The 26,049-nt window shown below is 39.6% G+C and overlaps 1 protein-coding gene across 1 annotated transcript in view; it reads right to left on the bottom strand.

Moving 5' to 3' along the window:
- The window catches only part of EDIL3 (EGF like repeats and discoidin domains 3), a gene marked incomplete at both ends in the record, with an annotated part of 230,782 nt that overhangs the window by 60,699 nt on the left and 144,034 nt on the right, over positions 1 to 26,049 (bottom strand). The window contains one exon of the mRNA XM_084224587.1: positions 7,737 to 7,918. Coding sequence (XP_084080713.1) covers positions 7,737 to 7,918 — 182 coding nt within the window. The remainder of the gene's footprint in view (positions 1 to 7,736; positions 7,919 to 26,049) is intronic.

Below are 26,049 nucleotides of genomic sequence, written 5' to 3'. Positions count from 1 at the left end.
TGGGGCAAAGAATTGTTTAACTTGTTCCTCAGTGGCTGGATGAGGGGTCAGTGCAGTCAGTGAAGAATCAGGCAGGGAAGAAATGTCTGTAGCTGAATTAGGGAGATGCTGGTCCTGCCCCTGGGCAGCAGCACAGGCTGGAGGGGACCTGCTGGGGTGGCTCTGTGAGGAAGGACCGGGAGGTTCTGGTGGGCAATCAGCTGTCCCTGACCAGCAGAGCGTCCTGGGGACAAGGAAGGTCCCTGGGAATTGGGGGACATTGGGAAGAGCATTGCCAGCAGGTCAGGGAGGGGATCCTGCCCCTCTGCCCAGCTCTGCGAGGGCACATCTGCAGGGAAGTGTCCATCTGTCCTCAGGACAGGAGGACAGGGAGCTCCTGGAGCAGCTCCAGAGGTGATTCAGGGCCTGGAGCATCTCAGGGAAGGCTGAGGGAGCTGGGGCTGCCCAGCCTGGAGAGGAGCCCCAGCTGAGAGGGGCCTCAGCCTGTCTGTCCCTGGCTGTCTGTCCCTGCCTGTCCCTGAGTGTCCCTGAATGTCCCTCGGTGTCCCTGAGTTTCCCTGGCTGTCCCTGGGCACACCCATGTGTCCCCTGTCTGTCCCTGTCTGTGTCTGTGTGTCCTTGTCTCTCTTTCCCTGTGTGTCCCTCTGTGGCCCTGTGCCCCCCGTCTGTCCCTCTGTCCATCCCTGTCTGTCCCTGTCTGTCCTGTCTGTCCCTGTGTGTCCCTATCTGTGTCTGTCTGTCCCTGGCTGTCCCTGTGTCCCCCTGGCTGTCCCTGTCTCTCCTGTCTGTCCCTGTGTGTCCCTATCTGTGTCTGTCTGTCCCTGTGTCCCCCTGGCTGTCCCTGTGTCCCCCTGGCTGTCCCTGTCTCTCCTGTCTGTCCCTATCCATCCCTGTGTGCTCCATGGCCCCACAGCCCCAGGCAGGGCTGAGCCCAGCCCAGTCTGTCCCTGTCTGTCTGTCCCTGTCCGTCCCCGTGTGCTCCATGGCCCCAGAGCCCCAGGCAGAGCTGAGCCCAGCCCAATCTGTCCCTGTCTGTCTGTCTGTCCCTGTCCATCCCTGTGTTGAGCCCAGCAATTCCCCTCACTCACAGGAGGCAGAGCTGCTGCCCTGGGCAGTGCCCAGAGGGGCTCTGGGGGCTCCTCCCTGGGAACATTCCAGAATTCCCAGGCACAATCCCATGGGCTCGGGGGTGGCCCTGCTGGGGCAGGGAGGTGGCACCAGGTGAGACACTGTGGTCCCTTCCAAGCTGGCCCATCCTGGGGTTGTGTACATATGCCTGCATACCACTCCAAAAAAAAAAATCTTAATATCCTGACATGTAGTCTTTATCTTAAACTTTGTTCCCTGACCCTTAACTTTATTGAAATAATTTGAAACAACACTTTCCTAGAAGTCAAGTCTAGCAGGACAGTAACTATGTGTGAGGATCATTTGCTTTGCCAGTTTTTAAATGTTTAGAATTTAAATTATTCCTTTGACTATCACACATCAGCCTGACATCATCTCACAGATTTGGATGCTGTCATCCCCACTAGGATACCCACACATCATTCCCTTAAGGACCACCACACAGGCACTGGGGCTTCTTCCTGATGCAATAAACCACATGGACACACCTTTGTTCCTCTTGGTGTCACCACTTTCTGAGACTCGATTGCTTTTCATATCAGAGTGGCATACGGGGGAAAAAAAAATTTAATCTAGTTGGAATGCACAGTATTGCAGATGCAGGGGATAAATGTGTTAAAAGTCCTGATCCTTCAGTCCTTCAGCCACTTTAGGTGGAGTAATTAAGGAAAGCTGGCATGGGGGCTGACAGAGCACGTTATGGATGGTGTTCATAACAGCATCAAGCCTCAGTTGCCATGGGGATGCTGACTCTGAACTGGCAGTTTTGTGGACCCAGAACCTCAGCCCTGGGATGAAAGCAGGGGGTGTGATACAAGATGCTTGCCAAGACATGGGGCACCAGGGAATCTGTGGATGATTACACCAAGAAACAGGCTCCCACCCCCTTGTTTTCTGCTCTGGGTACATAAATTACATTTTTGGCCTGTAAGCTAGATGTTTAGATGCTGAGGGAGGTCGGCAGAGAGCAGATGCTGGTGTTGAGTTCACTGAAGTCAGTGAATTTATGGCAGGCTTTGGGTAGCAGACAACCTCTTCTAATTCCTGCAGATCAAAGGTCCTGCTGGCATTGTTTTAATTCAACTGCACTTTCCTTATTAATTTCTGTTCTCCACAGCCAAGGGTTTTCAGGTACTTACTGCCTCTCACCAATATCCTCAGAGGAAATCCTTCTATGATATTGAGCCAAATTTTGAAATATTGACAATAAAAAGAAGAACTTTAACAACTTTTTTAGCATTTAACCTAGCAGCTTAAATCTTCCTATGTGGTGCACATCCCCTTGCAAGATGACTCTGAGACTGCACTTCATAAAGTTCACCTGACACTGAGATGAGAGCCACATTAAGTGATATAAAACATTTAGTGACAGGTATTTTTGGAAGCCTGTACACCAGTGCTCATGAATGAGGAAATGAACTTTGACAAAATGAATGGTTTCACAGATGGCAGTTTGCTTGGAGCTCTCACCAACAGATGTTTGAGTGAATGTTCTGCAAGGCCTCTGTGTATTTTGGGTTTTATCATTTCATTAGCAAATAGCTATCACCTGGTGTGTACTTGCTCTTTGGAAGCTCTGGATGAGGAAGCTGTTAACTTTGTTTTTTCCCCTTGCCTATTTTTTTTTTGGAGGAAAAAACCCCACAAATACTTTTTGGTTTTCTGCTTGGGGATAAGAATGATGGAACTTAAGGGTCTTTATACAAATAATTATTGTTTGTGTCATAGTTGTTATGGTTAGGTTTGTGAGATTCATGGTCACAGATTTAATTATGCTATGGGACTGAAAGTCCCAAAAAGGTGAGGCTGAGCACCAGAGGTGGGATTGAAACCAAAAGGGGTGTGGAGACACTTGTGTAAAAAACAAATTAAGCCTCAATCAAAATATAAATTCTACCTAACAGCAATAATATTGAAATATGTTTAGACTTTTTTTTAAAAATCCTTTTCTGTGCTTTGCAAAAAAAAAAAAAAAAAAAAAAAGACTAAACAAATTAATTCTAAATAAGACAGGTTTCAGGGAATTTTTTTGCCCTGACTTTTGGGCTAGGTCTCCTTCCATCACAGGTGGTCTTTTTTATTAAAAATATCTGCAGCAAAAGTATTTATTCATAGTATCAGGAAATATTTCTAACAGCTGGGCATAGTTATTAAGGAAGCTAAATTTAAAATGCAAAAATTATTATTTACAGCAGACAAGCTGAAATGGTAAATAAACCAAATGTATTTTACTTTGGTCTGGAGTAGTAATATATTTAAATTGCCAATCAAAGGTTGGGCACATTTCCCATCAAACTGTTGAATTTCTCATTATTGTGTTTCATCTGAATTTTTGCACATAATTTCAGAAAAGCTCTTTGGGGAATGAATTAGAAAAAATTATAGAATTATAGTTCTCTTTCCATATATTCTAAGTAAGATTTGTAGATCTTCCATTTTGAAATTATAACTCAACTTTCAAAAATTGATTCCAAACAGAAGAACATATGACATATAGATGGAAAGAGATTAATTCTTTGAAGAAGAAATCCCAGATTAAATATTTGGAATCATCTTGTATGCAATAAAAACTGGAGGAAAAAAGCTGAATAATCAGCCTAAAACAACTTTACTTCCCACTTTTGATTCTGCAACCAAAGTGAGCCGTCTACCTGTTTTATAAATCAGTCATTCAAACCTTCAACTACTCACAATAATAAATAAATATTTTAATATTTTATTTTAAAAATTTGTAAAGCATACCAATGTCTCTGGAGAAACAGTTCATGCCGTTTTAGTGAGAGATAACAAAATATGCGTTTTATTATTCTGTTGAGTACTTTACATTTATACACAAGTCTCCAGCAACAGGTCAGGTGTTCAGACACATTCCCACGTAGTGGCATGATGCTCAGTAACTTGTGCATTTTCTCAAAATTCTCCAGGTGTAAGCTATGCTGGAATCTGCTCTTGCTGCCTGTGGGTTTTGCACTCTGTAAAAACAATGTACAGAGTGAAAGACCACGAAAAATTTAAATGTTGTGAATGGGGGCAAAATGAATTAAGAAATATGAGGATGGTTAAAACTGGGAGACCAGCCTGGGAGCAGTGAAACTGGGAGAGGAGAAGAAGTGTAAGGGCACAGGCATGGATTCCTAGGCTGGAATTCACTGGAGAGGAGCAACATTCAGGAATTCCTGCTGGCAGTTTGTGTTTTTTGTTAGATAGCAATCCATAGGCATGATCATATCCGTGATTTTGGATATGGTAGAGGGATAACAGAAACAATAATCCTGCCCATGGCCATACCTATTCTGATTTATACTGCCCTAAAAAGAATAACTAATATAGGAAGAGAAAACTAAAGGTTCGAGGAATGAGCAGAGATGAAGTGAAATCAGACTGAAACAAACCAACATTTTTTAAAACCATAAATGCAAAAGGACAGAAGGGAAAAGAGAAACCACTGTTAAAAAAGAAAAAATAAAAGACTTTACAAAAAAGACTCATTACTGGAACAGTCAGTGTGAGCATTTTGGTTATACTTCAGGACCAATTAATGAAAAATAGATGTATGTGATTTTTTTTTTTTTTTGTCATTGTATTTCCAAACCGTAAAAGTTAATATCACTAATAAAGTGCTAAGCAGTACACAGGTGCTATTTTATCACAGCCAACCTGTGAGGAGAAACAGAGGTCAGGAGAACTTTAAAAGGCAGATATGACTTACTCAGGCTTTAATTTGCCTCCAAAAACATGGTCAGTGACCCTTTAAATCACAAGCCAATTACAAGCATTGTAGTGCCATTACTAATTACATGCTGAGAGTGTAAATTTAAAATGGCAATTTCAATTTTCAGTTCATTGGGAGAATGCAGGAAAATGAAATTGCATACTAATTAGTTCATATGTATCAGACACCTGAAAGATTAGAGGAAAAAAACTTCTGCACTCATTACAAGTGAGTTATAAGCAGAACACTCAAACCTTCTATTTGCCAGGCTGCATATAAATAAAGAAATTAAATGACAAAGAAAATTGATAATGATGGAACAAGGCAAAAATAGCTACAGGCTTGTACATAATCATACTTTGAGGGACTTTGCCCATTATAAATGGCTTCCTTTAGAATTTATCTAGCATTAGAAGCTCCAAGAGGGGAACAGGAGATTGCTTCAGGTTCAACCACGCTAAATGTTAATTTGCCTGTCCTAAAAATGGATTTTCTGGCTTTGTAACTTTCCACTTAATCTCTGCCAAGCACTCACACCTTTTCCAGTGCCTTCTTCTGGACCAAGTGCTTCAGAGCAGCAAGGAAAAGATTCCATGTGCAGGCTGCTCCCAGTAGGGTCTGGGGAAAGGCTGGTGACACAACAGAGTAAAAACCCAGGTAGAGGGCTTGACATCTTTTCTCCCATGAGCCAGAAATTTAGCCCAAACCTGATTTTTTGTACCCCTCCACAAACATTTATGGAGCACCTCCCTGGGCATTACAGAGCCTCTGCAGAAATAGTGTGGGGGATTTCTGCTCCTCCTCTCATCGAGGGTCAGACAGTGTTTGTTTCTTAGAGCTTATTTCATGCTTGAAGAACAAGGCAGGGCTCTGATGTCAAGATCTACTGTGTATAAAGTCTGTGGATGTCTCCACCTTGCCAGACCTAAAAAGAGTTTCTGCAGAACACCTTCCTTCCACCTATCATCTCCCTAATAAAGTTTCAGATTTTTTGGTTCCAGGTGTTTTAAAGAAAGAGAAAAGGAAAGAAAGAAATCCTCTCAAGGCCTCTGCTCTGAAATTACAAAAAATATTATTAATTTTGCCCTGAACTGAAAAAAAGAGGATTAAAAAATAGCACTGGGCAAGTTTTGTGAAAACGATGGACTAAATTTTATTTTGCAGGAAAAATGAGGAGAAAATAAGAGCATGTTTAAAAACACATTAAACACATTTTCTCCACTGGCCCAAGGATGTTCTTTGCATGTAAGAACAGAGGGAAGAAATCCCAGGGAGCAAAGTCCAAGGGAGCCTGGCAGCTGCCCCCACAGTGCCAAGCACAAATGTAGAAGCATCAGACCATTAAATATCCCCATCCAGTTCTTCTCCTCAAAAAGACATGTCTAGGGGGCCAGTGCTAAGTGATTTTGAAATCTTTCTCCAGCTCATTTAATAAGGCCTACACTCTTAACACAGCCCAAAAGCTGACTTTTTCATTATGCATTAAAATTACATTAGCTTTCTACTCCCATGGAAATAATTCTGCTCAGGTCCCCCTGCATGATCCTTTCCAATTCTTTTCAATGTACAAATTTTACAGACTTCCTAACCCCTCTGATCTTTATGGAGGAAAACTGACTTACGACATGTTCAAGGGCCTTTGTGTTTTCACTCTGCAATAAATAACAAGCAGTAACACTCCTTGTCGTTTTTCAGAGGTGACAAAATCCAGCACTCCCACTGCACCAGTTTCAGAAAACTTTGTCAAACAGTGTGCTGTGTCTGCTCTCCATACAAGAAAAATGAGCAGGTAATTAGGTATGCTTCCCCCCCAGACATGTAGGAGCCTCTCAATAAAATTAAAGATGGTAGTCAGGGCAAAAAAACAATGATTGTGAACAAATATTAATGCCATGTACACCAAGGCAGCCTCCAGAGGAGTGTGTCTGACACAGCTGAGGGCATTATGGACAGTTCAACTTAATGCTGGCAGATAAAATGCTCAAATACTATGTTTTGCCTAATCCTGCAGTGAGTTCACTGGAAGGGAAGAATCCTCCTCACACATTGACCGTGAGGATCAGTGCAGAAAGTTTTCACACAAGTATCTAACTAACTAACATTTATTAACCAACAGATGAAACTGCCAAAGCTCTGCCCAATTCACATATCATGTAAACACAACCCAAGCAAAGAGCTACAACAGCCACTAAATAATTACCTTCATGAAAACACTGCTACAGGAGTTCATACTCCCTGCTTCTACTGGAGTCATTTTTTGGGCACAGAGAAGTCCAGTACACAGTGAGGGCACTGCCATTTGAATCACTCAAGCAATACCATGCTTGAGAAAATGTGTATTTTTGGTCCCATGGATGGGTCTGGACTAACAGCTGTTTCAACCTTAATTAAAGCAGTTCTTGTTACTCCCTGTAGTACTTAACCTGTGTGCCCAGAGCAGCTCAGCAAAGAGCCCCAGCTCTTCCAGCATGCTCTGGCACTGCCAAAACCACACTTCAAGCCCCTTTAGCATGTGTCAGGATATCTCCACCAAGAGATAAAACTGTGGTGTGCTTCTAAGCAACTGACCACCAAAAACAACATATGTGGAAAGCAGCTTTTTTGAAAGGAGCCTGCATAAATCTGCTTCCACAGTTTAGAAGCCACAATGGAACATATGCACTGGGTTTTTTTAAATTATAAAAAAAAAAAAGAAAAAAAAAAAGGGGGCTTGTGCATTTGTAAAGTCAAGATTATCACTGTTTTGCAACTAAATAGTCCCTTTTAGCCTGGGCTGTGTCTGTGACAGTGAATAAGAATCTAGCTGTTCGTTAACCACTCGTCTTCATCAGTTTCTTAAGTGACACTGGCAATTGAATCAAGGATGTTTTTTTCCCCCCTCGGCTCCATCTGTTACCTGAATCCACGGCCATCTGTCATTTTCTGCAGCAGTCCAGGCATTCACAAGACCCTTCTTGTTGAGCCGTGCGTAGTAGGGGTACCACTTCTGGAGTCCAAAAAGAGCTCGGTGAGTGGAGGAGGCAGTGATTTGTTGGTTTGACACAATCCCTCCTTCTATCCCCAGTGGGCCAGAGCACCCTGTAAATGGGGAAAAAAAAAGGAAAAGAAAATTAAACTGAAATGATCAACTCTTCTGAGCCCCAAGTCACTGTAATTCCAATAGAATACAAATAGATCCAGAATATCATGCCAAATCCAGCTTAGAAGAAATTCAAAGTACTTGACTATATCACCTGTTTGTAGAAATTAAAAAAATAAATACAAAAGTATTGCTTGCAAATAACTATTCTCATTATACAACTAATAAAATGGATTAAACTTTCAATTTCTTTTAGCTTGTTCTAGCTGAAGACTTGTGAGTTTGGGTTTTATGGACACAATTAAGAAAAGAATCCTCAGATTCAAATATTGAAAAAATTGTTTAAGAGTAAATTTAAAATCCTGTAATCACTGCAAAGTTCCATATTGCAGTATGGAACTTTGCATCTCTTCCATGAAATTTCAGCATTTAATCTAAGTGCTACAAATTGTTATTGCAGTTATCTCTAGAAATATGAAAATAAACATAAGTTATCGTTCAGTTACATTAAAAATATTTAAAGTTTATCCATTTAATCAGCAAGCCTCAAAGCATGTGTTTAACAGAAGTGCTCCAGTGTTCATAATTTTATGTATGGTATTCATCATTAATTTATTCACAAGAAATGCTTGTCAACCTAATCTTTTTTTAAAATCAAGATATTTCTGCATGCATTGCTTTTTGAAGCCACTCCACTTGGGCACAGGAACAAAAGCATTCAGCTATTGTGAGCAATCTGAACTGAGAAAATGATGAAAATTCATTATATACAAACAATTGGCAGTTTATCTACTATTCAACACCCAACTGAGTTTCTGAGCTTTTCCTTTCCTCAGTTCTGATGCAGAATCTGGAGAGAAGGTAATCACAGGAATTAATCTGGCAGCCAGTGTTACTCTGTGGCCCAAAAGACCTTCTGCTTTGCAGGTCAGCTGCACTTTGGCAATTTTGAGCACTGCAGGGCAGACGTTTACTTACATTTCAGGTTTTCTCAGAAACCAGGCAGAGTTTCACCTCAAGCAGTACCCAAAAAATGAACTCTGAAATCGCACTGTTGCGAAATCCTCACACCACACAGGCAGACAGTCACAAATAATTTAATTCCTCATTACTTTAAAGGTGCAGAGAAGAAAAAGTGACCAGTGCAATTTGCTCCTCTCAGCCAGGAGATGGTGCAGGGTAGCGCAGCCCCCAGGTGTGGGGTGATGATGGAGACAAAGATAAGCTGAACTGAAGTTTTAAGTTGATGATGGTGATGGACAAGCACATAGTTGTGCTCTGAAAAGGTAAAGCTAAGCTTCAGGGAGTGTTCCTCCTTAAAAACCGTTAAAACTTCCAGGAGATGCTCACATGAAATCCTGGCCACACTCAAACCAGTGAGTGTGGCTGACTTGTACCACTTGTTATGACTCTACACAGGTTTTTATCAGCCTGTGGGTTTCTGGCCCCACACTGGACTCCCCTGGGAATCCCTCCTGGAGCAGTTCTGTGCCAGGAAAGAGAGATGCACCAGACTTATTTGGTCTTCAGCTTGCTGATTGTTATCAAAACTTCAGCACGCTGTCTGTGCCAGACTTTGAGCGCTGGAGAAGCGCCACAAAATGGCCCCATATGTATGGTTTCAAGGTCTGCTACAGTTGCTTCATCCAATTAACTCTCAAAACGCACTTTATTTCCACCTATCTACCAATAACTCATCCCTTGTCTGTCCATGTGACCTAAAACTGCAGCTTTCCTTGACCAACCACCCTGTGCCACCAACGCTGCACGAAATGGAGTAGAAGAAGAAGAAGAAGAAGAAGAAGAAAGAAGGAGAAGGAGAAGGAGAAGGAGAAGGAGAAGGAGAAGGAGAAGGAGAAGGAGAAGGAGAAGGAGAAGGAGAAGGAGAAGGAGAAGCCTGGAACAATGCCCAATGTCCTTCATCTTGCATCCATACTAAAAACCCCCAAAACCTAAACCTTTCACCCTGTGATAAACTACACTATTCTCTATTTCACATTCTTGTAGACTCTATCTTGAAGTCCTGGAAGCTTTCTCCATGGGTGGGGGTCAAAGGCAGTGCTTCTCTGGGGGTCAGAACCCCTCAGAGCAGACAGAGAAATATTCCCCGTGCCCTGGGTTCCCACACCAGCCCACAAAGCTCAGCCAGAACCTGAACTCCTCATGCTACTTCTCTTCATCAGCCAAAAATGAAAGCTTTGCCTTCAGCACTCCAGTAATAACTGCACAAAACAGGAGAAAATGTGGCTCTCTCCTGTTGCTGCGCCAGGCGCGAGGCGGCACCAGAAGAAAACAAAATCTTTGTCACCAGCATTGGCAGGGACAATGCAGAACACACTCTGAAAACCCACGTGTGTTGGGAAGGTGTCATTCCTCATTGTGCTTTCATCAAGCATTACTTGAGGATTGAAAAGCCTATTCAAATCTTAGCTGCTTCCTGAAGTATTTCCATCGAAGCAGAATGGAATCTGTTGGCGTGCAAACTGCTGCATCTGCTCGGAAGACAGGGGTAAATGACTGTTCTCTCCTAAGAAAAGTGCAGTTTTTTTCTTATGGCTAATTATTAAAGAAAATCTGTGCTGTTTCGAAATGGAAAAGAAGGTTCACACAGATGTGTCTATGTGCACGTGTATCTCACCAACACACCTGTACCTACAGGACACATGAATGAAATAAATTAACCATCTTTAACAGCTGCAATCATGGACTGATAATTATTTAAAAATAGAGGTGTGAGACACCAGAAGAGAGGCTTTCTGAGAGGATCTTAAGGAGGAGGCATGCTGGAGCCATGTTTATATCTGCCATGTCTGTTAATGCATCTCGTGTCTGAGATGCATTAAATTTTATTTGAAATATGTGTGAAATCCTTGTAAAACAAAGTTGAATTTTTCTTTCTAACTTGAAGGCAATTTCTTTTCTAAGTTTAATTACCAAGCACAGCACTTAACTCTATTTTTTCAGCTATGACCATACACGCTCAGCAGTGTTTATCTTCCTTAGCTTTAGGAGGATTATTCCTGAAATCCAAAGACAATCTCTACCTTCAGGGAACAGGTACTTTATTGTACAAGCTCCTATTTTCTTTGCAGTTCCAGTCATGGTTTTGTCATGTTTGTCCATTTTTCAATCTGAGCTAAAGAAAAATACCACTCCTAAAATTTAGAATTACCACATTAGAGATACTTTCTACTTTGGTGTTCAGTTCAGATTTAACAACATGAGATGTGTGGAAAGCATGATACTAGATAATGGTATCTAAACAATATGACAATTATATTTCTTAAATTACCAGAACATTCTCCTGTATTTTTTTTTCTTTATTTATTACACACCCAGGATTTCAGCAGAAGTTTCATTAAGATACTGTCAGTGAGGTCTTTCCACTGTTAAACTCACCCTTTTACTCATACTTCAGGTATTTATTTTAATCAGAATCATTTTCTATAACAAAACCTTTCAATTCAATTTCTTTTATCAGTTAAAATCAAATATTGAACATATTTTTGGATAGTCAAATACCACAGCAAATGGACTTCCCTTGGCCATATGCTCATTAATTTCTTCCAAAAACTCCACTAGATTATCAAATCACTCTTCCTTCTTCTAAAAGCTCTTAATGGGGCTATTACTTTCTAAATTCACAAGAAATTTGTTTCTCCTAAGAACTCTCAGATGAATGAACCATCTCTGGTTCCATTAAATGTGGTTTATCACTAAAAGGCTGGTTACAGACCAGTTCCTGCACACTATATTAAATTTCAGACACAAACCCCACTTTTCTTCAAGTCATCTATTATTTCTTTAGGTGTATAAAAGCTGTGATATACCACTAACTACTAACAATGAAAACAGGCAACAAGAGCTTTTTCAGTTCTTTTTTGTTTTTTTTTTTTTTAAATTGAGAGGCATATTTTGTAGAAAGGCAAGATGTATTATATTTTATGGCTATGCCTCTGTTTCTATTAAATCCATGGTTCTTTTAGCAGTAATCATGACAGCTTGGGAAATAATAATATCACTACAGTGATAAATTGTGTACAATTCAGACTGGTCAATGTTAGTAATTTAATAAAAAAAAGGGATATTTTTATTAGTTAAGGCAGAGGCATTGGGGTATGACAACACACTTGATGCAAAGAAATAAAGAAAAATTAAACAGCAATTAAGCTGCCTGACATGATACAGATTCTCCAGGCAGATTTTGTCATCTGGAGCTGTTATTTCAGTGTCATTAAAAAGCAAGATACTAAGGCAAGTTATATTGGTTTTAATCCTACAGTGACAATTATGGGTATGCACTAAATAAAGCCCAGTTAATGCTTCTCTTTTTCTCACCAAACACAAACCTGTGTCCATAAAATCTCACTGTCCATGGAGATAACAATGCCAAGGTGTGTCAAGAGGTAAGTGAATGGATCCAGAGAAGGATGGGAAAAATTAACAGTGGAAAAGTCAATTTTTCAGTTCTCCTGAGAGTCTCCAACATGTGAAGACATTTATAAATCTGCATTGGAGGCTTCTTTTACAACCTTAATTAGATCCAGAAACATTATGCACCATTTTGCCCCACAAACCAATTGGTTTTTAGTCCAGATTTCCTTTGTAGACCAAGGGTGTGGGGATCAAACAACTCCCCAGAAAGGAGGTGAGTCCTGTGCTTCCACCCTGATCTCTGGCAACAACAAATCCCTCCAGCTGAACAATAATATTTGAGCAAAACAAAGTAAATGGCAGTTAGCTTGCTGTGGTTTACACTGACATCTCCTCAGAAGAACATTAAAATAGGGAAATAAGAAGCTGATTCCTGTCCTTTATAGAGAAAAGACAAACTATTTTAAGGTAAAGAGTTACTACAGCAAGAGATAATAAGAAGAAATCACTGGGTAAATACATTACTTGAGCATATTTAATTAGAATTTTTTACATTTATGTCAGTCCACAAATTAAGCAAAATGTCTTAATGGTTTAAAAATGGCTTGAAAATGTGATGATTATGCCTCTGCAACTAGAATGAAAAGGTTTCTTGTTATTGATGATGAAACATGCCTGATTTTGCAGCACGAATATACAACTCTTATTTCCTCTGTTGGTCTGCCTTTAGTTAACGTCATCAAAACAAACAGATGCAAAATTGGAGGCAGGGAGAAAACAAATCTGCTTTAGACATCTGCAATCCTTTCTTCCTCCAAGCACCTCATTTTCTGCAATGAGATTACCCTGGCAATGGTGCTGAGCACAAACCCTGACAGTGGGATTACAGATGACCTCTGCTCCTGCTCGTGCTGCTCCCCACCCTCCAGCCCAGGCTCCAATTTCTTCTTCTCATCCCTCCTGACACACAAATGTCCTTGCCCAGTCTGCTCTGCCAGGGACAGCTCTTAGATAACAGCAAGTCTGATTTTTAGGAGCTTGTTAGGGAGGTGTTTGAAAGCCTAGGATCAAAAGTGTCCATCCTTATGCAAAGTGATGTTTTTTCAGGGCTTGCTTTGTCACAACCACCTCATGATAACCAAAATATTCTTTGTAAGTGCTACCCAAAATAATTTTGCAGGCAGGGGGCTGGAGAGACAGCCTCCATTCCTCCTTGAGATGTCTGTGGACCCCATCATGGTTTCAGATGCCAACTTTACCACTGGACAATGGGGTTGCAGGTAATTACTGATATTGCATTAATTATTGCTGGTGTTTGCATAGATTACACACATTCAATCCAGGCTTCTGTTTATTTCTTCTTGTTCTTCCCCACAGATTTCCACTCCCTGCCCATGAGCAATTTTCTACACTGCAGTCCCCAGGCTGGGATTCACATCCCTCTGATGGATGTTCAGAGGGATTTCCTACCTTGAGCAAGTGTGCAAGAAATTTTACTTCCAGCTGATTTTACTGATTTTACTTCCAGCATAGCACAGGAGCATATGGAGACAGCAGGGAAAGCAGATTATGTCTTTTTCTATATAATGTTTTGATTGAAATGTAGGGTGGTTATTCAGGACTGGTTGGCTTAGTTCTAGTCTGTTATTTCCTCCATTCTGCTCCTTGAGTAGGATGGAAAGGATTGCAAGTTTCACATCAAAACCCATTTATTCATGGCTTAATGCTGGGGAACTGCAACAGGGAACAAAGCTGAAGAAGGGACCTATTCAAGAGCAGTAAAATTAAAGGAAGACACAACTTCTGATTCAGGAAGATCCTTAAGCTGAAGACTCCTTGAAGCTGGGAAAATACACTGGGACAACCATTTCTTTTCCCTTTTCTTACACTCCATCACCAATAATTCACTTCTGATCACTGTCTGAAACACAGCCAATGGGTTGTCACCAGACCAAGCATTGTTATTTCTACTTTCAGAAACAAGAGTACACCTAAAACCTCATCTCTAAAAAGGTGTGATCAGATTTTTTTTAAAATTTTTTTAAAAATTTTTTTAGTATCTCTCCATGAGGTGATTGTGCTTGTGTTGAACCCATCAAATTAAAAATACTGACATCAGCCCTAGGCGTGTTCAAAGTGATTTTAGTGGAACTGGACTGGGAAGAATTTCAGCATGAAGATTTGTGTATCCCTAGCTGAGAAAACCAAAGCCTGGATGTGGCACTGGGGGCCAGGGTTGAGTTGAGGGTTTGGGGCTGGGTTGGACTCGATGATCTTGAAGGTCTCTTCCAACCCAGTGATTCTGTGATTCTGAGTTTACACCACTTATTTAAATTACAGCATTTAACAATTCACTGATTCAGTAAATAATAACTAGTAAATAACAATAATATATAATATTATTATATAACATATAATATATAATACATTACATATGATATACTATAATATATAATAACAATATATAATATTAATTTATAATATATAATAAATAATAAAAGATACTCTTATTTTGTTTTGTTCTCAAGCAGCAAATCAGTATTTTAACAAAAAAAAAATATTGCAGTAAGGTCTTTAGTTTCTCAAACTCTGTTGAGCTCTCATGTAGAAATAAATTAATCTTTGTGTGAAAAATGATTTTTACCTTTCAAACTGACACTGTGAAAAATAACATTTCTACCATATCTGAATGTTGACATTAACCATCGACATAACTCACAGCCACTTAAATACCACTAAAATCAATCCAAATAAAATAAATTATGGTGCAATGCTAAAAAAAAAACCAAACCCTACCTCACAAGAATAAAACTACATTTATATTATAGAAGGTAAATTCATAGTAACTTCTAAGTAAAATAACTGTCATGCTTACACATCTAAGAGATAACAGAGAAAGAAGCCATAGCCCCTAACTGGTACATAACAACAATTGATTTTTACTATTTTTAGCTTCGGGTGCAGTGACATGGAAAAATACATGGTTCTGAGTACTTTTTACCAATCCCAATATTTTTTGATGGACCTGGATTTGGGCAGAGGTGGGTGGAGGAGATTTCTGCTGTGGTGGATCTGTTAATTAGCTAATTCATTTCTAGCTGTTGCAAATGGTTGTGGCAAAGGCTTAAACCTAATTAACAATTTAAGCATAACTTAGGCATTTACAAACAAAACTGGGCACCCAGCTGCACTTAAAAAATAATCTTTATTTGCTGCTGCTGGCCCCTGCAGAATCCATGCATTTCTCCGGTTCTCAGGTAGTGATAGAAATATTTTTTGGAACAATACAAGGAAACTCAGCAGCTTTCCTGCTTTTTTTAAGGAAATTTGCTATTTAGGCACTGTTCTGACAACTATAGACAACTTCTTTCAGAGTTTCTAGGTTTTATATTTGCATTTATGCATCTTTAGAGGCGTGTAGGTTCTTTTTTTGTTTGTGGAGATTGCAGCACAAACAAAATCCTGCCTGTGGGCCAATTGAATTATATCACAGTGTATCTCCTACTTTCCTTAAATTCCATCCCAAAGGATCTTTCTTTATTTTTGGGGGGGGGGCGGGGGGGGGGGGGGCTGGGATGGTGGGGTCACAGTGCAATATTTCTGCTATAAAAGTTAGTAATTTTGATAACCAACTACAAACATTGCCAATTTGAAGGCAGGTCATGACATACGCACATATGTGGTTAACAATTGCACCTTAAATCTGCCTGTTCCAAAAAGAAATTTTGGAAAAAAAAATAAACAAACCCCAAACCCAAAGGTTCTCCTGCAAGTGAGACTGCAATGACAAGATAGAGTCACACTGAAAGACAATCTGCATTTTTCTAGGAGGCCTACAATGGAAATCAGTGGGATCCCAGCACCAGGGTAATTAGCATTCCTGCCAGCTGGCTTGACAGCAAGCATGTTCATTTGCCAGGAGAGGACTGTGTGCTTTTCAAGAAGCAATTCTTATTTTGCTGCCTGGAGATGTTCCTTCTGCCTTTTGTGGCTTTGGCATTGTTTTTATTCCCCCCCTCCAGAAGAACAGCGACTGCTCCTAGAAGTGACAGCATTGCTTGTTACAAGATGTGTTCGCTGAAATTGTTATAAGAGGGATTCATTGGAATAGTTTAAAAACTACATTTTGGCACTCATGAATTCTGCATTACAATGGGGTACATGTTCTTCAGGAAGAAGTAAAAGGATGGGAATATTCCACAATATACTGCTGAAGTGATATGCTAAATATGAGCTATATTCACTGTACTGGACACAAACTGCATGCAAACGACAGAAATTTAAATCTGGCTACATAGAAACAGCCCTTATGGTCTCTAAGCTGTTTCCATCTCCTTCTATAACCCATCCAACATCTTAATAACTGGAAATTCAGATATCTTCATTTAGATCTTGCTCCCAGAAGCCATTTGTTGTAGATATAACCTTATATTCGTGTAAAGCAGCTTTACAGATCAGGGCTTGAAGCCCTGTTAAAAAGACAGACTTAATTTAAAGGTTGTGCACTTTTACTAGGGTGGAAGAAAAATTTAGAATGTAGATTCAGAAAGTTCTGGTTTTATATATAGACATACAGTAGAGGAATTCTTTTATTAGTATAGCAGTGCAGTAAAATGAGATGTTTTATTTGTGACTCCATGGTGTACTTTAAGCATAAATATCTACATCCAGATTTTCTGAATATGCCCTTATTTTGCTTTATGTCACCTTATTTTTCCTTATCAACATCTATTTAGCCATAAAAAGGGCATTATTCTGAATTGTTTAGAGAAATATCAAACCAAAAAAAGCAAACATAAGGAATGCAATTCATGTGACTCAGCTTCAGACATTTGAAAATTCCATATCTACTCCAGAGTAGCTGCTCAGGCTCTGTTTGTCATTTGTGGGAGGAAACAGGAAAGCCTAAAACACAATTTTCATCATTTCATCATCTATTACGAAAGTATTCAAGATAGATGTAATTATTTTTTCTGTGTCTACTAACCAAGAACAAACCTAGAGCATTATTTCAACTTAGTGCCTAGGTTTAGGAGGATAAAATTAAGTGAAATTAATGCAATGAATTTTAAAAATGCTGAGAAAACATTGCTTTAAAAATATATGTTGATCTATTTTTCTGCAAAGCTAGAGATAACTAGGCAGTAAACATACCTGGGCTTTACAGAAAGAGGTCTTTAAAGAAGGAATGCTGAGGAGGAGATGGATGAGCATAATTTAAAGAAACCCCAACATTCCAGACTTTGGTTTTCTTGTTGACATAGATGATTAAAAAAAGGTGGATGTGACTTTGGAACTGGCAGGGATGGAACATCTGACCTGCAAGGAGACACTGACAGAGCTGGAAGAGCTCAGCCTGTAGAAGGGAAGGCTCAAGGGGATCATATCCACGTGAAAAAAAATCTTGTGCAGAGAGTGAACAGCAAGGTTTACAATGTGAAATTGTAACACCAGGTTTTAAAACGGGAAATGTCATTTGAATACCAGAAAATGGGGTTGGTTCTACATTTCAGTGTGCGATTTTAGTTTGTTTGGTGCTGTTTAGTTTGTTTGTTTGAGCTTTTTTGTGGTATTTTTAGTCTTGTGGTTTTGTTAATGTTGTTGGGGTTTTGGGTTTTTATTGGTTTTGTTTTTGGTGGATTTTTCTTGGTAGAGTTTGGGGGCTTTTAACGTGGGAATGATCAAACACTGCACCAGGCTGTACAAGAGGCTGTGGAAATCTGTCTTTGGGGACACTAAAAGCCTGAGGGGACACAAGCCTGGCCTCGAGATGCCCTGCTCAGGGAGGGTGGCTGGAGTAGCTGCCCCTGTCAATCTCAACCTGTCTGAGATGTTCTGGTTCCAAATTGCTGCAGCTCCAGTTCTTTTCAAATCAATGCTAACAGAGAGGAAATTCGTGGCAACAAACCAGCCCAGAGGATTCCTTCCCAAGAAGGAACAATCTGACATTGTTCTCTTGATTTTGGAACAACATCTTTATTTCTCTTATTTAAAACAGGCGAAGATTTGCCCCTGAAGTACTTGACTTTATCTAGGGCTATACTGTTTTACATGAAATAATAACACATAATTTGTTCATTAGCACTTTATCTCCCCTGGGAGCCAAGTCATAGGCAGAGCACTACATATTTACATACATACATACATACATACATACATACATACATACATACATACACATACACATACATACATACATACATACATACATACATATATATATAGAGAGAGAGTACAGTTTTATAATGTGCTTGCCGTTCCAATTTTTAAAAATAAATTTAGATATGAAAATATTTTGGTTCCAACCAGTCCCAGCCTTTTAGAATGATAGCTGACAAACAAAAATTGTGTTTCCTTTCCTATACCAAATCAATTTTTTCCTGGTAGCTGTATGAATAATCAGGATATTTTTAAAAAGTAGAAGTTCTAATTTTAGGAGTTACATCTTCATTTCCAGGGGAAGGTAGAGGACCAAGGAGACTTTTCATTTTTACCAGAAGCTGCTGCATTTGCAAGTGTGTGCAGACCATATGTGAGAGCTCACACCACAACAGACTGAAGAGGAGCTAAAACCTGAAGTTATTTGAAGCACTGGTTTGGCTTTGTAAGTTCAGTTTAACTTCAGTCCTGCTTGCACAGAGCACAAGCCTTGTGTGAAGGACAGTCATCCATCCCAGCTCATTATCCCATTAATTGTTTCATGGCTGGGCTGCAGTGGTCTAGCAGCACTCATTGCAATGTACCAGTGCAGCTGGAGGTTACACAGACAGAATATTCCTAAATACTCCTTTTTTTTTTTTTTTTAAATGCATTTCTGTCCTTTTTTTTCTTTGAATTAATTTTTTTTTTTTGCCAGGAACATTCTCAGTGCCATCTCATCTGCTCTCGAGTTCATGACATGTTTTTTTCTTCCCCCATAAGCAGCTATTGCTTCTTATGCTTCCTCTCAAAACATCACTTTTAAATACAAGCAAAGCCTAAGCCCTCCCCCACAGAGGCAAGTTTTCACTTGGAATTAATTCCAGGTTGTACCTATGCATGCAATACTAACTTTTAAAATTTTAAAACTCTGCATATCTGTAAAATGAATTTAAAATCACCACTGCCCAAAGGAGATGGTATAATTCCACAGTAATGTGAGCTATAAATCTGATGTAGCTAATCAGACCATTACTAAAAAACTAAAAATCTCCAGTTTCAGCATTTTGGTGCTGCTTTGGGGATGAGTATTCAGTCTCTCATTTTATGGGCTGGTGTTTGGAGAATCCTCATGACCACAACAGCTCAGCTCAGCATATTGTAGCCACTGGGTATTTCAATCATTCTGCACCTGATCAAACTGTTTGCTCAGCCCTGGTTGCTCAAGAGGTTTTTATTTTTTCCACAGTTCAATGTTCTGATCTGAGAGATATTGAGCAGCTCTGTTGTAATGACTCGTGTTAATTGTTCTGAGGACTCATCCTACGGGCACGACCAAATCGATGTTTTCATTCCCACTGAAGGAATTTAATCAGCATTTCCACTGGGACAAGGCAGCAAGCAGATCATATGTTCCTCTTTCTAGTCAATCACAGTGCAAATGAAATAGCAAAATATAATTTAGAAACACCCTCTTTTTTTTTTTTCTTTTTTTTTACTTCAGTAGACTTGGAGAACATGCAGTGCCAGTCATTATGTCAGATTCTTTTCATCTAGATAAAAAAGAAGTAACAGGCTTTGTGACTTCAAGGTGACTCCTAACTACACCATGAAACAGCACATTTTCACATTCCTGGATGTGGTAATTCTGTAAAGCTATTCACCTCTGAAATCTGATTAACAGAAGACATTTATCTCCATAAGTTTGCTCCACAGACTTAAAACAAAACAAAATGGATTTCCTTGACCTATTAACACTGTAATTATTATTGCTCTGGTTCCTGAAGTGTGACTCCCAAGGATGTTAGTAGACAACGTGGTACTGCAGCACTGAGGTGCAGGGTATGATTAATCTTGTTTTATGCCTTCACATAAAATAATGCACATCAAATGCAACATCTTCACCCATTTGCATCAGCAGCAGCTAACGAGCACACAGACACTTTCAGACAAGCAAAACTTTTCAAAGGATGCTGTGTTGAGCTCCAGGTCTGCAGGAAGTGACATGAAAATGAGGTGATTAGTTATGTTCCAGGCAGCAGAAGACAGCTTTTCAGGCAGTAATGGGAAGAATTGCCACCTATTTGCTGATATGTCCAAAGAGATTAAACCCTTTTTATGCTGATGAAGCATCTCCCCCAAAAGCAGTGCATTATTCTGTTACCACCGTGGCCAGCAAAGTCCATGTGTGTAAGCAGTGGCCATGAGGACTAATCAAATAAAAAGAAATTGTTACTTTCTACCTCTCAAGAGTGCCATTATTGCCGAGTGACTGTTGTGCACTTCCGTTATCAAACCCTCTTTCAAATTTTTATAATAAGGTCATAAAATTAACTTTGGGCCTTTATGTGCTCTACAGGCTCCATGCTGAGGAATCAGACTGAAAATAAATTTAGGCAACTCTTGGGTAGGGTGAGATTAAAAAAAAAATAAGCAGAAAGTATTTCAGGCTTCTTTCAGGAATTTTTTTACACAACTTTTTCTAGTGATGAAGTGATTTAATGGCACAGTGTTTCTAGGAATTGGGTCAAAAAAAGATTCAGGAACTACAGAGGTTTATTGATAGATAGTTCTATAATTAAGTTCCTAAAAAAAGGTGTGGAAAAGAGCCAACATCCCTCCTGTAAATGGCAGTTCTGCTTCACTTGTTGCAGTCCTTTAACAGAGATGATATGCACAGGGATAAAGGAAAAAGGAAATACAGGGGAAGCAGCACACTTGGATAATCAGAAGACACTTGATGAGGTTCCACATGAAAGGATCTTTCCAGGGAGTGGTGAAATGGCCCTGCTATAGCCAGAAGTCTAATTACAGAACAGAAAATGCCTTTTTCAGGACAAAAATGTTACCAGTGGCATTCCCTGAGGGTCATCGCTGGAGTCAGCTTTACTCATCAGCGACCTGGAGGAAATTGTGAATGGGGAAATTGTCCAATTTGGAGCTCTCTGGATCAAATGCCCCTCAGATGATGAGCAGCTCCAGAAGGATTTGGAAAACTAGGTGAGTGGTCAAAAGGGTGACAGATGAACCTCAGTGTACTCAAAGGAAAGAGACAAAATCCCTAAAGTGTGCCTGCACTGTACTGAACTTGGAAATGGCCATTACTGCTGCAAAGAACACAGGATTGGAGAATGAGGAGGGATACAACTTTACATGAACATTGGCAAGATAATTACAGTGCTGCTTGTCACCTTGAGATTACTGAAATTAGGGAGCACTCACTGACATTCACAAGAAATCAGCTTAGCCTGTTAAAAACAAAATAAAAAAAATATTGGCATGGTGGGTTGTGATCTTCTGGAGCCTTTCAGAAGATGCAGCACCCAAGGGTTCAAAAAGGAACTGGACAAATTCAGGCACTGAAGATCCAAAGATGGTACTAAAGAGACTGACCAGGGGTGTACTTTTAATATTCTTGTTAAGTGATTGTCAGTACCACAGCCAGAGACATATCCACTGATGAAATACCTGACCTAAAACGAAGGATTTTTGTATTCTACAGAATTTACCACTAACATGGTAGTGAAATTTAGCTAAAAATCCCTTTCCTTTAATTCATATAAGTAGCGTATTTAAAAATAAACTCTCCAAGAAAACACTCTGCATACATAATGAATACAGCCATTAGAACAGAAACTAAACATTAAAAAGCTACTTTTTCAGAAGCATATTCTTTTAATGTTGTTTATAGGCTCTTTACTTGGTGTTCTGTAGGAAATCTAATTATCCAATGATCTAATTCTATACAGAAAAAAAAAAAAGTTTGTTTGGGGATTACCAAGAAGAGGGTTGTATTTCTCAGCTGAAAACCTAAGTAATAATAATAACGTGGACAATGATGCCAGTAGATAACTGTGGTGCTTACACTTCAAGAGTTTAAGTAACATCATGTAGTCACCAAAATGCAAATAATTTGGTACTTTTGTTTTAAGAGTAAAATATGTATAAACATTTGATTTTATGGTGGAGAAAATCTTCTCACCTAATCTTATAAAAAGCTTTTTGAAGGTGTTTGAAGAGGCATAGATTGATCTTGTAGCTTTCACTACTATCTACGTTAAAACGAATATTCATAAGTGTTACAAGAAAAGGCAAATGTGAAGTTGCCTGTCAGCAATACATAAATAGATGTAAATACACCAATTTCCCTTGATTCATTAAACTCTGGCACCTGAATGTGAGCCAGGACACCTTACTGTGCCAGTAGTATTTGTATTAAGGAATTCCATATAAGTTGCACAAGGCAAAGTTGCAGTGCTACTACCAGGGCCAATCTGTTTTGTTCTTTTGATTCAAAAAAATAAGCATAGTACTAAAGTAAGTTATTAGTTATCCATAATGATTTATCAGAAAACTGTAAGACAAAAAAGAAGAGAAAAAAATAGTTTTAAATTCCCAATATCCTCTTCACCCCATGTCCTCACTGCCAGTGCAAAATTCTCATATGACCCCAGAAACTTCCTAGCATTTTTCTTGTCTAAGTTTCATTTTCTAAAATTCCTTGTGACTTCCAATCCCTTTGGGGTTTGCAGGGACCAAAGCATTACAACGTTGGGGGCTGTTTTGCTAATTCAGCTGCAACAGGAATTGACAGAGCAGGGAAATTTGTTTCCCAAGATGCCTTTTATGAGAAGACCTAATCTCAGCAAAACTCAGCATCAAGGGAGGGATGTGAGCACTTGGCTGCCATGTCTCTTCAGCATCTCTTTTTGCATCCAAATTTGTGAATAACAATGAGCTGCAGGTTTATGTCCCTTTCAGGAGTTGTAAAGTTTGAGGGAGCAAGACTGGGTCTGCTTACTAGAGAAGGAAATTCCTTTCCTGTCTGATCAGATCTGGAATAACCTGTCCAATGCCCCAGCTCCTGGGGTACTGGGAATTCTTGGCTGGGACTCCCACACTGCCTTCTGAAGGTGCTGCAATGTGCATAAAAAATCCTGATTACATCAGAGACTGGAATCTGGTTTTCCCTTCTCCAGCCCCAGAGGAGGATGGTGGCCTCTCAGCTTTCCCAAAGGAAACCCTCCTCTGCACTGCATTTCTTACACATGGCTGCATTGGGCAGGCACAGTTTTTTTTGCTGTTGACAAAAATTGCTCTTCTGCCACCTTTCGTTCCCACTAATTTACCAAGCCCTCTACCCAGTAACTTGTCTTGGTGAATCACTGGACCTGCTTCTGCTTATACTTCGCAGCTGTTTTCACTGGGTTAGTTGGGGGCTAAAAAATTGGCTTTCCACCCCACTTTTTTGAATTGTGGAAAGTCTCTGAAATTAGCACTCTCCATCACTAAATACCAATAACAAATAACCAAAAAAATAGTGTTTCAATATTTAAAACAATGTAAAATCAATTCTAGAGAAATATAACATATATAAAGGGGGCAATCTTGTTGTACTTCATTATTAAATCCCATTTTACTTCCAGCAGATATATATTTATGTCTAAGATTAAACACAACTTTCAAAGGACCTGTGCCCCATTTCACCTGCAGAAAACTCAGTGGAAAACCCACCACACCTTCAGCAGAGATGAGGCTGAACTGATTCCATTGTGCACTTTGGGAAAGAAATTTGATTCTTGAGGATTTTTCATCTGACCTTTTTTATCATGAAAAAAAATCTTCCTATGTCTAAAAATGAGTGAAACCAAACACTCACTCAAATTCACACCTGATGGAAGGGAAAAAGACATTGTGAAAGATATTTTTGACAGAACAGGGGGTAAGAAAAAGAAGATGAAGAGGTTTCATTAATAACAATAAAATTAATATTCAGCTTCCTGTATGGAAGATCCAATCCAGAAGAACAAGAGAATTTTTCAGAATCATTGAAGAAAAATAATCATTTTTCTGCTAAGAGTGGACATGGGGATTCAAATTTGCTTTCAATGTTGCACATTTCCCAGCATTATTTGTTTTTTGCTAACTTTGATGTAATGAATTACAGCACTATTGCTTTTTGTGCTACATCTACAATGAAAGCTCACATCACAGATGGGTAAAATTGAATTTCATATAAAAACCAGGAAGAGTGTAATTACAAAATTAGGTTTCAGCACCAGGAATATAAATGGGAATTGATATTATTAGAATAACAATAAATATAATATTGCCAATTACACACTGAAACTGATCTTCGGTGAAGGCATTCAATGTTGGTGTCAAATATACAGATTTGCCAATGGAGGGACATCAAGTTTATGGGTGAGGTATACCAGATTTTGCTGGATCAGCAGTGGATATTAATGTGTTTTAAAAGGTAAAATTTTACATTATATTTTCCATAAAGAAAATTTCTGTCTGCACCAAGCTAAGAGATGGCCAAATTACATTCAGCATTAATACAGGAAAACACTCACAGATACAAAGGAAAATTGACTTAAGAGTTAATTCTGTGAACTCTTCTTAGAAGGCACTCTTTCGCACTTGTGAATATTTAAAGTTTTTGCTCTACTTCATTCCAAAAACTCACTTGCACCCTTCTGAACCCTTCTTTACCATCACCACAACCAAAAGAAAACAAAATTATTCTCTCTCCCTGTCACCAAATCGTTCACGTCAGCTCATCCCCTTGCAAGCTCTGGGCTCACCTGATGGAATGAACACATGGAAGGGGTGGCAGCTCGGGACTGGAGCAGCTGCCAGCCCCCAGCATCCCCTGCCAGGTCCCTGACACATGACTGCACCAGCGCCCGGCACCGCAGCCGTGCCGGACTGTCCGTCTGTCCGGAGCAGCAGGAGCTGCAAACCTTCCCTCAGTGGGAAGCTGAGCACTCCACATTTCTCATTTCCTTCCCCTCCTGAAAGCTGCAGGTGGGAGAGCTGTGCTGAGAGTGGAGATTTGAGTTCATTTAGGGCTCGTGTAACTGCGTTCTGGTTTTTATTTATTTTTTTTCCCCTGCAGTTCATATGGATTCCCACGTTTCACAGCTTGGTTCAAGCTCCAAGACTAAATGAAATTCCAAAATGTGAGCCAGCTTTCAAACCTCCAAGTGTTGGAAGGTTTATGCCATGCTTCCTTGTAATTCCACTCTGTGCCTGGCTTGTTAACTACTCCGGAGCTCGAGACAGTTTCATTTTGAGGAGTTTGTACAGCCCTGGTGATGATTTTACTCAAATTGATGATTCCTGTGTCCACCAAATGGTAGAAGCAAACAAGACCAAGTTAATTCTTATGGCAAACCACCTTCCGCAGTCCATCTATTTGGAAATAAATACCCAACATCTTATATAATAAGCCTTGAAATAAGGTATTTCAAAATGTTCCCGTGACTTGGCTGCTGGGAACTCTTTTAAACCGACTGCAGCTGTAAATTTTTTATATTTAATATACCCTTATATGTTTATATCTAATATATACCCCTTCTCATACGTTTATAATCATTAGTGGTTTTTCATTCCATACTTTTAGGACACTTTTTTTGGTCATAATAACCCGTGATTTGTTTTGAGCTTCCTTCTACAGTCTACAGTCCAGCTTTTATTTCTTTTATAGCACCAATTTCTTACCTGCAAATTATTTTTCATTTCAGTGAGGACATAAAAAAAGAATGTGCATTATTGACCAGACCAGGAACTTAAGAGCTATAGGGGCTACTTTGAGAATAATGGAGTGCTG

The sequence above is a fragment of the Fringilla coelebs genome (genome assembly GCF_963513975.1).
Source record: "Fringilla coelebs genome assembly, chromosome: Z".
Lineage (NCBI taxonomy): Eukaryota > Metazoa > Chordata > Aves > Passeriformes > Fringillidae > Fringilla > Fringilla coelebs.
Note: the sequence above shows the minus strand (reverse complement) of the source record. Positions and strands in the feature narration are given on the sequence as shown.